At 41.1% G+C, this 13,184-nt stretch overlaps 3 protein-coding genes and 1 long non-coding RNA gene across 6 annotated transcripts; 2 read left to right on the top strand and 2 right to left on the bottom strand.

Annotated features, from left to right (window-relative positions):
* Positions 1-179: 179 nt before the first annotated feature.
* LOC135336739 (uncharacterized) lies at positions 180-4,232 on the bottom strand. 3 transcript variants are annotated; one of them, XM_064532594.1, is made up of 14 exons: positions 3,555-4,232; positions 3,378-3,481; positions 3,102-3,322; positions 2,917-2,963; positions 2,779-2,860; positions 2,548-2,718; positions 2,294-2,430; positions 2,103-2,208; positions 1,954-2,037; positions 1,714-1,894; positions 1,515-1,604; positions 1,377-1,454; positions 1,234-1,323; positions 180-911 (listed from the first exon to the last, which is right to left on the bottom strand). In XM_064532594.1, the coding sequence occupies exons 3-14, from the start codon at positions 3,249-3,251 to the stop codon at positions 289-291; spliced, it is 1,839 nt and encodes a 612-aa protein (XP_064388664.1). In that variant the 5' UTR covers positions 3,252-3,322; positions 3,378-3,481; positions 3,555-4,232; the 3' UTR covers positions 180-288. The 3 variants fall into 3 exon arrangements, with proteins under 3 accessions (XP_064388664.1, XP_064388665.1, XP_064388666.1); XM_064532595.1 differs by lacking the exon at positions 2,917-2,963 and having other exon boundaries at positions 3,555-4,231; XM_064532596.1 differs by lacking the exons at positions 1,234-1,323; positions 1,377-1,454; positions 1,515-1,604 and having other exon boundaries at positions 3,555-4,231.
* Positions 4,233-6,311: 2,079 nt separating this feature from the next.
* LOC135335945 (E3 ubiquitin-protein ligase TRIM71-like) lies at positions 6,312-8,715 on the bottom strand. The gene has a single exon (XM_064531667.1). It carries the CDS (start codon positions 8,620-8,622, stop codon positions 6,421-6,423), a length of 2,202 nt encoding a protein of 733 aa, XP_064387737.1. The 5' UTR covers positions 8,623-8,715; the 3' UTR covers positions 6,312-6,420.
* A 189-nt stretch (positions 8,716-8,904) lies between these two features.
* Positions 8,905-11,372, top strand: LOC135336402 (CTD small phosphatase-like protein 2-B; the record flags this gene model as incomplete). The annotated part of the gene is made up of 7 exons (XM_064532165.1): positions 8,905-9,020; positions 9,076-9,187; positions 9,663-9,812; positions 10,032-10,135; positions 10,248-10,350; positions 10,591-10,686; positions 10,949-11,372. Coding segments are annotated over 5 exons (540 nt in total), but the record flags the coding sequence as incomplete, so codon positions are not given.
* Positions 11,373-11,566: 194 nt separating this feature from the next.
* On the top strand, positions 11,567-12,552 carry LOC135336101 (uncharacterized). Its single transcript, XR_010394695.1, has 2 exons — positions 11,567-12,167; positions 12,219-12,552. It is a non-coding gene; the product is annotated as an uncharacterized LOC135336101 (long non-coding RNA).
* The last annotated feature ends 632 nt before the right edge of the window (positions 12,553-13,184 follow it).

The following is a 13,184-nucleotide window of genomic DNA, read 5'->3' as shown; positions in this document are numbered from 1 at the left end:
ATTGTTTGTACGTACGTATATAATTATGTATGTACAATTGTATGTATGACATAGATAATAATTTATGTCCGAGTTTAGGACTATATATATAATTGTCAAAACTATATGCAGTTCATATTCATATAATGTTGTCACTTTATAATTATGCATGCGCGCGGTTGACTTATAATAGCCTTGACTTCAATTTATAAAAGGCATTGATGTTTAAGAAATAATGACTGCCTATAGCTAATTAATTAAAGTGTGATTAATAAATTATTAATTAAAGTACATAAAAAAGATAAGTGTTCAATTGTCCACGTCAAAATCATCATCACTACTACTGTCTGTACAAATAATATCAGTAACGGAAGGGTAATCATGTTCATGAATTTGACAATTGTAAAAAAATGAACCATCTGGACCTAATAAGCTCGTATCAGGTAGCTCTACAATATGATACTGGTTAACTGTTCTGGAAAACGTAATTAAATAAGATTCGCAAAGTAATAATCTTCGGTGCAAAAGGTTAAGGCAACCTTTCTGAAACAGAGACAGACTATCAGATGTGGCAATATCCTGTATATGACGACTTATTACGGAATGCTCGTATTTCAGGTTGTTGGCAACAGTATTAATTTCTTCCATTATCATCTTCACTTCTTCCGTTGCCCTTTCCTTCATATTACACGCTCTCACAACTTTTATCCACAAATGAATGGGAATGGTACAATTTCCAGCCGACGCGACCTCCAACGTAGACAATTCTTCCAAATTGGAAACTGTCTCCCAATTCAAATTGGCTGGCAGATGGTATGCTACTCCTTCAAATTGATCATGACGCATACCATTAAATCTGCTCACTGTTCGTTTCAGCGTACTCGTACTTGATGATATCTTCTTTGCAAGGCGTGCAGCAATCGATTGACCATCTGTAACATAGTACATAGATCATGTTAGCATGCATACATACTACAATCTGATTGGCTAAAGGTAGTGTTCTATCCAACTTAGAAAATCATGTAGATCAAAATCTGATTGGCTAGAGAATCATGGTTGCTATAATAAAAATAAAATTAATGCTTAGACACTAGCTGTTTAGGAAGTTTCCACATAATTTAGAAGCCCTTAGGGCTAGTAGAACCCTCACTACGTTCGGGATACTATACAACCAGCTCTTTGGGCTTCTAAATCATAATTATTACTTAACTATTATTTATATAATTACATGATTATGCTGACTAACATTCCTACCAGTGTATCTCGCTTTGGTAGATATTAAAAACCTACGCTCGCGAGCAATATGAAGGATGTTCTGAAAGGTTTTGTGACGTTGCCCGAAACCTGTCAAAGTTTCATCACAATTTTGATACAATCATCTGATAATTAATGCTCACTCAGATCAGTTTGACTCCTTGCGAACAGCCCGTGTTGTTGTTTCTGCAATTGTTCAGCTGATGACTCCGTCAGTGTACCTGAAGGTGCAATATAAAAGTGCACAAAATTCACAAACTTTATTCTTGACTACGTCTAACCATTTGACTCATTGATTAGCTTTGATAAGTCCTCTGTTGCACTATGTTGAGTGTTTTGGGCGTTCTTCAGCCTTTTGACTAACGATGCCCCTACGTATACAAGAGTTAGCACTTTTTTTCCCTTTATGCAAAGCATACATAGGTGCATACCAACTAGTGCTGAGAGTTAATATTAAGGTAGCCCTAACAAAAAACAAACCTAGATTAAGACGTACTCTTGATGCATAATGTAATAAAGCTGAGATAAGGACATCAATGCGATGAGATGGTCGAATTTCTTTGGTGGATTTAGCAAATCTTCTTAGATATGACCACAGTCTCTCCATAGCTTCACCATCAGTAAGTCCGCATCCAGTTAGGACTCTAGGTGAATATGTCAGCTACATGTATAATACAACAGTAAGTTATTAACACACAACTTTGGCATCTTTCTTCTTACCTGACAGAATGCACAATGCCCATAGACATGAAAAATTGGCACTCCTAATGATGTCTTTTCTAACATGTCAAGATGTCCACGATTCTGGAGAAGTAATCAAATATGAGTGCGTACTAATTAAGATTAGATCTGACTATTGAGACACAAACCTTCAGATGAGTTTCGAGTAAGCAGGCAATATCATACAGTAACAACAGACACTTGTCACCCTTGTTTTGGTGTGCCTTCTTTAGCAGGTACACAGGATATGCTAGTCTAGATAATTAAGATACAGAATACCTTAATTTTTAACAATGTACCATGTATGCTCTTTTTGAAAACCTTAATTTTACGTACATACCTTTCTCCATGCTTCATATTCAGAAATCTCTGGGGAAACTCATGACGACAGATGCTTCCAAACACGGCAGTTTCATCTAGAGCTGCGTACCTTGATTTGGAGCGCAAAGTGTCTCCAGCGAGGAACTCATGACACCCCTAATGCCAGGATAAAATTAACTGAGTGAAATGTGCTAAAAGTCTATTTAATTACATCCAAATTGTATAGCGCAGGTTTTCACACTTGACCAATTAAGTATAACGCTAAAACCTTACCTTGTCGATTATCTGGCCAAATGTATCATAATCAGCAACAAACTCATCTACTGCTTGCTGTTCCTCAAAGAATACACAAGAGAAGAGTGGTGGTCGAACACTAACACCAGCAGACTTTTTCCGACATAGTCCAAATACACCATCCATGGATATAATTTGAGTTCCATTGCTCTGCAGGTAAAAGGTAAGTATAGGCTGCCAGAGTCTAATTGCTATAACAAAACCACAAACCTGAGGACAGGCAGGGCAGATAGCTGTAGTGTTCAAGTCAGGAGACAAAAATAGAAGACAGTCGAGTTGATATCTGTTGAACCTGAATGTTAATGTGAATATGTCGTATTATGTTCTTTCACAATTAATATACCCTACCTATATTCTTCAAATGCATCAATCATGACAGGATAGATCTTCCGGTGCTATAGAAGAATAAACAGATTAAAACAACTGACAATTAAAAGTGTGTACCTCAAGCGATTGCTGACGCATGCAACATGTACACCTCATCAGTGCGCAACAATTAATGTATAATTATAACCGACATCAAATTCACATACTTGTTTGCTGATATCTCTTCCAATTTTGTATTCAAGAGAACGACAAAAAGCATCGACACCAATACACCCTTCCAGCAAAAGTGACTCCATCCATAGTAGCAGATCCTGATGAAATGCTAGGGTGGGAGTTGCTGGTGTCGCTGGCCACATGTTATGCCGCACAAGAGTAACAGCCTCAGGCTCACACTTGCAGAAGGTTATGCACACACAATGCTGGAAACCTGTAAGTCATTGGATTCTTAGACACAGGCTATATCAGTGTAGTTAAACAAATACCTTTAGGGTCAAGACAAAACTTCTTTTATGTAAGTTGTACAGCAACAATGAAGTGCTGGAAAGGTTCTCGACTGCTTGAAATAGTATGGGTGAAGCATTCCATTCTGTAAAATCAGATCGTATGCATTTAATTAATAATCACAAAAATGTACAGCAGTATGTTTGATTAGTGCATACTTTCCAGAGAAAAGGTCGATGAAAAATATTTGTCAGAGAGTGTACTGAGTCCACATGGTTGGCACAGTAGTATGCCTGTGATCCACAATCCCGGCAAATTGCAACAGCGGGTTCTTCACACTCGGCACACACAGAACAAGGGGAAGGAATTCCGGTTTCTACACTGGCACGTAGCAACTGGACACGCACTTCAGCCCAGTTGTCAGCAGCCTTCTGCTGTCGCTTCTCATAAGCACTTGAGCTCACCGTGTCTGGAAAAGTGGTGTCATCCTGCCCCGAGCTCTCTGGATCATGATCATGCCACTCACTACTGATTAATACATCTGGAGAGTCGCCACTGATAACATCAGTAGGCCTGCTCGCTCCATGTACATCTACTTCTTCAGCTTCATTTTTATCACTGGAGAGGAACCTAGTACTGCTGGAAGAATTAACAGAAGAGGATTCTGGCACAGCAGACAAAGAGAGAGACTTTTTATGCACAGCACGACGTTTTGAAGGAGATACTTCAAAGTAGGAGATAGATTGAGACTTAGGCTTCACACTTATCCTTCTCTTGCTCATGGCCGGCCAGCTAGCTATAGAATATAGATCTAGATCTACCTGATTCTGCAGAGCTAGCTCAGTGCACCCATAGATAAAAGAGCTCGCTACTTTAGATTAAACTCGGTATAGACTATAGTCAATAGTCACTAACCATGCGAACCCCCTGATCCGGCCTCACCACGCCTCCATGTCATTCTATTAGTCTAGATCCGGCTAGCAATTCTAGCTGGGACTCCCAGTTCTAGCTCGTTTTGTTTAGCGTGTCAGAGACTGGGAGAAGATGATTGGCACTCCCTGGCTCCTTTGGATGTACAGCTGTTCAGATCCCTAGAACATACCCTCCATTCTGACGAGTTATCAGTGCATAGGGTGCTTACTAGATTCTTGCCAGCCAGTACAGTTCAAGCTACACACAGCACCGCTCAACTATTCTCTACCCCATTATCTAGCTAAATCTGGTCCAACTAGACAGCAGACACAGCTAGTTAATTCAGTAAAGCCAGGGGTAGCCCTACTTCTACGGTTGTTCAGTACCCACGGTAACAATTCCTCTGGGCTGGGCTAACTAGTTGAGCCACGCCTCCCAATTCTCAAGGCTAGGTACATGTCTCTGTCTAGCTGCTTCTTCAGCTTCTTGCTCAGTTTTGTGGCTTAGAGAAAGGCCAGCTACTCAGGGGGAAGAGTCGAGATGAAAGTCTGGCAGCCAGGTGACGTCCAAACGGTCAGTTATTCTTTCCACCAACTTTTTAATCTAGTCTAGTCCTGCTTGCACTGCTACTACTACTGCTACTCTTCCTACTACTACTACTGCTACTCTTCCTACTACTACTACTGCTACTCTTCCTAGCTAGTCAGTCAAAGGTTTCTTTTTTTTTTTTTTTTTTTTAACTACATATGCACAAAGAGACATCAAAGCTTACATCAAAGGACACAGATTTTTAGCCTACTTGACTGATAAGGCCGTTACCTAGACTACAGTTTGTTTGTCAGGGAGGAGCTCACATACAACTTCATCTAATTCATCATAACGATTCGTTACCGTTGTTGTAATTTCTACAACAGATTGCCAAGGAAAGAGTTATATCTCTCATAGTGGATACATTGACTAAAACATTATCACAACGTATAATAATAACTATGCACAGCACACCAAAAATTGTCAGTTTAATCAATATTATGTCACTTTAGTTGTTGAAGTAACTTCATGATTGTACCCTTCTCTTCACAATACTCCTCGTTAGTCAACACCCCGCTTTGCTTTAGATTTTGTAGTTCATTCAACTGCCTGTATAGCTTCGACCTACTCTCTATAACTTTTGCTGGGCTATTGCTTGCAATATGTGTCGAACTGGTAGACACAGCAGGAGACAAAGCAGTAGCAATCACAGTTGCCGCATCAGAGTGAGCCCGAGCAACTGGCACATTGTCTTTCTTTCGAGATGGAGTGCCGCTGCCAGCACGAGTGAACATTGTGGTGTTAGGCGGATTGTCCATACTACAATACATACCACTTGCTACCATTTCGGCCCATATACGAAATTGCATAGGTGTATAATCACTATAAAGGTGCTTTTCTTTCAATGAGTCGACCAGTTGCTGAACTTTCTGTTCCTTGTCAGCCTTGTCAGGTACTTTTTTCTTTGTATTAACCACAGATACGCCATCACTTCGAGGACGCTTGCGACTCTCTTTGGTGTTGCTTAAGCCATCACACCACCTGCCACAGCATTACATTGCCTTTACTTTTTGGATTATTAATACAGGACCACACCTCCTCCAGATCACGCCTATTTCTAATCCGCACAACACTTGAACCCTCCACATATCCAACATCGAAGTCACTATATCAACAATTTCCCGAATACAGTCACCCCGCTATTCCGGCCAACCTGCATGGTCTCAAGGGTGATCGGAGTCTACTGTAGGCAATATTAATGTTTTCAGAGTTATACTGTAATAATTGTCCATCTAGCGTGTATGTTGCGAACGTCCGATTTCAACTTTTTTTGAATAACCTTAATTATACGTATACTGCATTAGCAGGTAATTTTCATTTGAAGGTCTAATGTCTGACCACGATTTAATATTTTACCCACGAATGAAGCAACCTTGCTTATACCTTTACCTGCAGTGCAATTTCCAACCATGAAAATATTACCTATGATATTTTTACCCCCGAAAATTACCCGCTATACCGTTACGGTAATCAGCATCTTATACATCATATTAATTTTGTATACACGCGCAATAATGGTATAATTAATCTGTTCTAATAAAGGCTATAATATAGTATACCAAACACAATTATGCTGTTTGCTAGCTAGTACTTCATGACACGTTTGTTGCTGTGATCACACACAAAAACATTACCATCTTTGTCGTTACAAACTCCAACGACAGAATTAAAGTTCCGTATAGTATGGACTTGCTGGTGCTGGGCATTCAGAATAATCAATCGACTGCTCGTGCTGTTATATTCACCGATAAATGTAAAACCTTCATCGTCAATAGCGATTCCTACTGGAGATTGGATAATCCCACTGCCGTACTGGGAGACAAATTTGCCTTCTGGAGTGAACACTTTGATCAATTGGGAGGTACAGTCAGCAACATGTAGATTCCCCTCATTATCAAATGCTAGACCCCATGGGTTAGCGAGAGTGCTATTGTCAGCAGCATTGCCTTGAATGTGGTGAGAGAATTCACCATCAGATTGGAACACGGAAACACGCTGATTACTGTACTCTGATACAAACACTCTTCCATTCTTGCCAATAGCGATTCCTCGAGGGTTGCTCAACTGTCCATTCCCAGAACCACTTGAACCAAACTTGGAAATGAACTTGCCATCCAAGGAAAGCTTTTGTATTCGATGGTTACCTGAGTCAGCTACATACATGATGTCTCCTTTTAAGGCAATTCCAAGTAGGGTGTTGAACTGACTGTCTGCAGATCCGGTGCTTCCGGCTGTTCCTATGGTTCGAATGTTGGAACCATTTTGATCAAACACTGAGATGCAGTGATATCCATATACAGCAATGTACACATTGTTGTCATCGTCGACGGCAACATCACCAGAGGAACTAGAAACTGAAAACGTACGAGAACTAGCAGACATCGAAGCATAATTTCTCGGCTGTCGAACGTGGAGTGCAAATGGACTCTCCACAATTTGCTCGTTGCTAATGGTGATGGATAGCTTGTGTTCACCAGCTGTGTTTGGTGTGAAGCTAATACCATAAGTGCCATCCTTCTTGTCAACTACAACACCGGAGATCCCTGCTTCATTCGAACCCATCAGGGCTAGAGAAACTTTCACCGATTCACCGCCATGAAAAAAAGGTTTTCCATTTACATCTTTTGCAGTGAGAAGTAACTTCCTCTCCTTCCCTACAGCAGCAGTTGGCTTCACTAGATCAATTGTACTTTGACCCGCTATGCAACCACTACACACAGCTCCAAATGCATTGATTTCGTTTTCAAGTTGAGTGCTAGAGAGAGATACTGGCATTATATCTAGCTTGCAAGGATCAAGAGAGCATTTATCAAACTTGTTGAGAAGTTGTTGAGCACGAATTGTTATCAGTTGTTTGGCAGATAGCATTTCTACGGCTGTGTACTTTTCCGTAACTGATTCTAACTTTGAGCAGATTTCAGAAAGAGCATTTTCCATTCTCTTGAGTTCTTCGCTCTGGAGAGTAAGCGCTGTCTCCTTGCCGAGTGCCACATCAGCGCTCTTGGCCAAGAGTGCATCTTTTCGAGCTTTTAGTTTACGCTGAAGGTGGTTGAAAATTTCATTGATTTTCTGATCGACTTCCTTGTGATTTGCTTGAACACCTTGCATGACCTTTTCTACTCGTGAAATGGAATTTTTTAACTTGTCCTTTGCAGCCTCGGTTTTCCCAAGGTAAGAAATAAGCTCGGATTTCTCCTTCTCTCGAACAGAATCCATTTCTTCGTAAGCATGTTCCTTATGCTTTCCAACCACACAGCGAATGCAGAGCAGGTCGTTGCATGTGTTGCAGTAATAGTCGAGAGATTCCTTCGAGTGTACTGAGCAGGTAAGAGGCTTGTGAGCTACGCTCTTGAATATATTTTCCTTTCCACCTTTTTTAGTGCAGCTAACCAACTCGTGGTTTTGAGTCTTCCTCCATGAGCGATGATGGTCGGCACATTTTTCACAGAGAAACTCGCAGCAGCTACAACAAAAGAAGGCAGCTTGCCCCTTCACACAGTGATCGCAAGAAACAGATTTGTCACCTTTGATCAAGCCTTCAAATTCAGCCACCTCTGCTTCATAAGTCTTCCTATGATCTTTTGATAGTGACTCTATACCACGACTAGACAGAGAGGAGGATTCATTGCACGTGGGGCAGGCTAGGCTCGATTTGGAAGGTCCTTCGTCGAGTCTCTTTTCCAAGCATTTTTTGCAGAATGAGTGTAGGCAGTTGAGCATGCGTGGATCTTGGTACAGCTCTGAGCATATACCACAGGTTGCAGAGGAGTTGGTATTAGAGGCCATAATTGAGTTAGTGAGGGCAGATAACACTTTCTTGGAATGTTTCTGGTTTTATGGTTTAACAGTTTGATTGTTATAGTGGGGTGATTTGTTTCGGGGGAGGGGGGGTTATATAATATTCATTAGTAAATACCAGAGCCCCCACACCCTAATATTGCACATGTATAGACTAGAGCCTTGTGTGCGTGACTGTGTGGGGTGGTGTCCGTGAATACACTTAAGGCCTGTGAATGTTATTAGCGTTGTTGTAATGAGCTTTGATTATCGGTACTTTGACCCCACAAAACTAACGATGTAATCGCTGCGAATGTGTTGATTGTGACACTGTGGACATTACCTATATCCGCACTAAGTATAGTAAACATTGGCAAGCTGCCTTCCATTAATGCTCCTTGTACAATGTGATTACTTTGGTGAATCAACTATAATATTATTTCCTCTCCCTCTTGTGTACAGCTATGCGTTCATCAAGCACCTCCCCTCTCTACCGGAGGTGGTACTGAGTCGACCTCCTGCCCTCCCCAACAAGACCAGGAGAGCTCCTGAATACACACTAGCACTGGACCTGGTGAGTGGCATGTACAATAAATGTTCACTCAGAGTCAGAGTGTGTGTAACAGAAGCATCATGTACTCGTACAGGGAAGTGCCCACACTGGTCAGGTGGGGGAGGGGTGGTCGGTACTCACACCTACGCAACTATAATCGCATCCTAGGCCTAGTTTACTACCTCAAATTCAGAAACAACCCAAATTCAGGAGTGAAATTTAGCCACCATTTCAAAGCTTCTGGGCACAGCACTGCATTTGTGTTATAGGGTCAGTTATATTTGATTTGCTGCAGTCTCTCATAAGCTACATGTTGTGCTATGCATAGTAGCTACTCACTGATGAGAAACTAGTTTTGTGTGGTAGGGTAGGCTTAGAACTTAGCTACCAATTATACTGTACAAGTGTTAATGGTTTTAACGAATTTTACACATTCGTTCTTTGATGGTTTCTATACACTTTACACACACACCCACCCACACACACACACACACAGGATGAGACGTTAGTTCACTGCAGTCTCACACATTTGGACAACCCTGACTTCACATTCAACATTGACTTCAGTGGCACCAACTACACTGTCTCTGTTAGACTGAGGCCGTTCTTTAGAGAGTTCCTTGAGAGAGTATCACAAAAGTTTGAGGTAACTGGTCCTGAACTAGCTACATGTAGCATTGGTACTGATTTTAATTGTAAATGGTATTTCATATTAAACTGTCCTCCTGCAAGTGTAGTGTGTATGATTATAGTGTATGTAAATGCACATTGAAGTACATGTACAAGACAGGTAGAGATCATCAAAGCTACAACTGTACAATGACGCGTATTGCGTAAAGATCACTAACCCCCGCCCACCACACAGGTCATCCTCTTCACAGCCTCCACTAAAGAGTACGCAGATAAGCTGATGAATCTACTGGACCCTCATCGCAAGCTGGTACAACACCGATTGTTTCGTGAGCACTGCACTGTAAAAACAAATTGGTTGAAATAACCCATTTTTGGTTGCCTGAATTGCAAAATTGCAATTCAGGCAACCAAAAATGGGTTATTTAAACCCATTTGTTTTTACAGTGTGTGTTTGTGTAGGGGGCCTGTTTATCAAAGAGCTCGGTATTCTCGGACGTGATCTCTAAAAGACCATTATAGTGGACAATTCACCGCAAGCCTTTGGCTATCAGGTAATGCAGTAATGTACTGATTGTGTATTGTATACTACTGGTGCATACCAGTATTTTGTTCTCAAGGCTAAGTAGTCCAATGTTGTAAGGGTGGTATTTCCTGAGCCCTGAGCTTACTATTACAACATGGCGTGAACTTACCTGTGTAAAGTTATCTGTTGAATCGATACGCTATGATTTAATTGACAGTGTATATAGTGTTCAGTCACCAATTTCATCGCGTGTGTTTCTCCACTACAGATGTCTAATGGTGTCCCTATCTCTAGTTGGTTTGTGGAGGACACTGACTCTGAGCTCATGCAAATGGTGCCCTTCCTGGAGTCACTCCTAGACAAGGTACAGTAGCAGTGCATGGTGCAAACATTGCAGCTCTGTAGGTTGTGTGCAGTAGCTATGTCCATTCAATACTGCAGTAGAATAAAGACTTATGGGGAAAAACCAACAAAAATTTCAGACACTAAGTTTGTATTTTTGTAGTTGGAATAACTGTGTCGTATAGAGTGGTGTGATTTACAGTGTCCTGTAATCGTGTGTTTCACTGTGTAGCTCATTGCAAGGTTCATTTACTTGTTTCAACACACACACGCATTATTCGTAGGATGATGTTCGGCCTTATATTCGAGACAAGTATCGCGTTCACGAACTGTTACCACAAGACTCTCAAACTTGCCAAACTAACGATAGCTCTGAGCTACCAAGAGAACATTAACAACCTCCCCCTTCCCTACACTGCCCCTGTTATTAGCCAATCTAATTGCTCTTTATTACCCACCCACCCTATAATTATATGGTATATGTGTTATTCTTATGTATGTGTTGCACTGAGTATGTTTTGTACAACCCAATCCATTCAAGCTCTTCTCTTTCTATTGCACTGGAGTTATTTTGGTTTTGTTTTCCTACTTCTCTCACTAAATATTTTATGTTACCCTCTTTACTTTGTTGATGTGTATCACAGGTATAGTGCATCATTGAACAATGGAAATGATTATTATTATAAAAAGTAAAGTGTTTGAAGCACATGTACGGTATTATTATGGTGAAGAGTGCAATGATTAAATGGCACGAGTAACAAGCAATGGTAAGGCTTCTAATTGCGCGAGCCGAGCCGAGTGCTATTTACTGTCATAATTATTACTTGTTATGTATTTGGCCAATTATTGGTTTCATGGTACCGTAATTCTAGTTTTCGGAGTTACTTCATAATTATTGCATGTCCAAAACTAGCCTCGATCCCAGGCCGAGTTTTCGCTTTTATAACGGTTAGGCGAACAACTGGGCCTGGTACTAGTTGTCTGCGCATGCGTCAGTCGTTCGTCAGATTCTGACGAATGGATATTCTCGTTCACTTTCGTGACATTTATATTCGTGTACTAGAAGTCAGTTCCCGTTTTATCATTATTGGAATCGATTGGAATGGCTCTTAGCTGAAGCTTCTCTCTTCTCTGAAGCTTATTCTGAAGACTGAACAACAAGGGAAGAGGTATAAAGCTTTGTCAAGCTTGTTAAGGTCAGATATTTTTGTGTGGGCCCTATGGCCGGCTATGCTATCAAGTCTTGTTCATGTTTGGCAAGAATGTAGGTAGACTATAGTTTCATCATTAATATGGTGGATCAAGTGAAGAGTGTGAGCTAGAGAACTTGGTGCTGCCATCATCAGCTCGTCGACAATGACACTATAACCGAGAAATTTAATATGTATAGATCTACACGTATTTAAAATGTCTACTTCTCTGTACAGGAGCAATGGCTAATATCCAACTATCCCAACAGTGCTCCTCTTGGCTATACTAACGGACGAGACTGGACAGTTTGAGGTAAGGGTTTAACCGTCTTTGGTTTCTTTTAATATTGTCCTATACTCACAGACACAGGACTGGAGTATGACCTGCTCATTTGAGCGTTGCTGGGTAGCTCAGAGACATCAAGAGAATCTACGTTTTCTCAAGCAATGAGTTACGAGTTGGGGCCTAGAATCAGAGAAGTCCAGCAGCCTGCTAAATCTTTTTGAAACGTAATTTGAAGGCATTCAATCATCCTGAAGTTGCCCTGGGTCACTGTAATTGTGCTGCAGCACAACTGGCAACTCCCCAGGCCTTTGTGAAGCAGCTCCCTATGTGCATCTTTTGTGTACTCACTCTGTGCATTTTCTGTGTACAAATTTCTATTATTGATTTATTAAATATTTTTGCCGACCACAAATATACAATGAAAATTTGACGCATGCGCAGACAACTAGTACCAGGCCCAGTTGTTCGCCTAACCGTTATAAAAGCGAAAACTCGGCCTGGGATCGAGGCTAGTCCAAAACTAGTCTGTGATATATCCTAGGAGGCTTAGTCCAAAACTTGTGGTAAACATCAGTGAAGTGGGAAGTGCGGCCGCGGCCTGGGATCGAGGCAACATAAATTTTTTGAATATTCTTCTGTACCGTATAGCGCGAAATTTTCGAGGCACTTATATTTCGTGGATTAGCCTCTAAAAGCTATTTCGTTGCACAATGTTCGCGGAATGACTGCTTACCGGAAGCCACGCCTTTAAATCTATGCATGCTATAGCAGGTAATTCAATTTTCGTGGACTTAATTTTCGTGTAGGATTCTAACCCACGAAATCCGCGAAAATTAAGCCCCTCGAAAATTTCTCGCTATACGGTATGTATAAACTTGGCTGTAACCACAGTTGTAACCATGCACACATGAATATCATGTCGGTGCATAGCCTCCTCACAAGGCCTCAAAAAGGAGGAAGAGCGGCCTAGGATCGAGGCTAGTTGGTGCAGTACTAAAGCAGCAAGCATTAAGTCAAACATTTATCATGTAACAGCAAGCATGC

This window comes from Halichondria panicea, chromosome 5, assembly GCF_963675165.1.
Source record: "Halichondria panicea chromosome 5, odHalPani1.1, whole genome shotgun sequence".
Classification (NCBI taxonomy): domain Eukaryota; kingdom Metazoa; phylum Porifera; class Demospongiae; order Suberitida; family Halichondriidae; genus Halichondria; species Halichondria panicea.
The sequence above is the reverse complement of the archived record's forward strand: the minus strand, read 5'-3'. Positions and strand labels throughout refer to the sequence as shown.

Coding starts and splice junctions, on each gene's coding strand:
- LOC135336739 (XM_064532594.1), bottom strand. CDS start 3,251: ATGTGGCCAGCGACACCAGCAACTCCCACCCTAGCATTTCATCAGGAT. Junction 2,719..2,778: donor TCTGCCCTGCCTGTCCTCAG/GTTTGTGGTTTT, acceptor TTTTACCTGCAG/AGCAATGGAACTCAAATTAT. Junction 2,038..2,102: donor TACTCGAAACTCATCTGAAG/GTTTGTGTCTCA, acceptor TTACTTCTCCAG/AATCGTGGACATCTTGACAT.
- LOC135335945 (XM_064531667.1), bottom strand. CDS start 8,622: ATGGCCTCTAATACCAACTCCTCTGCAACCTGTGGTATATGCTCAGAG.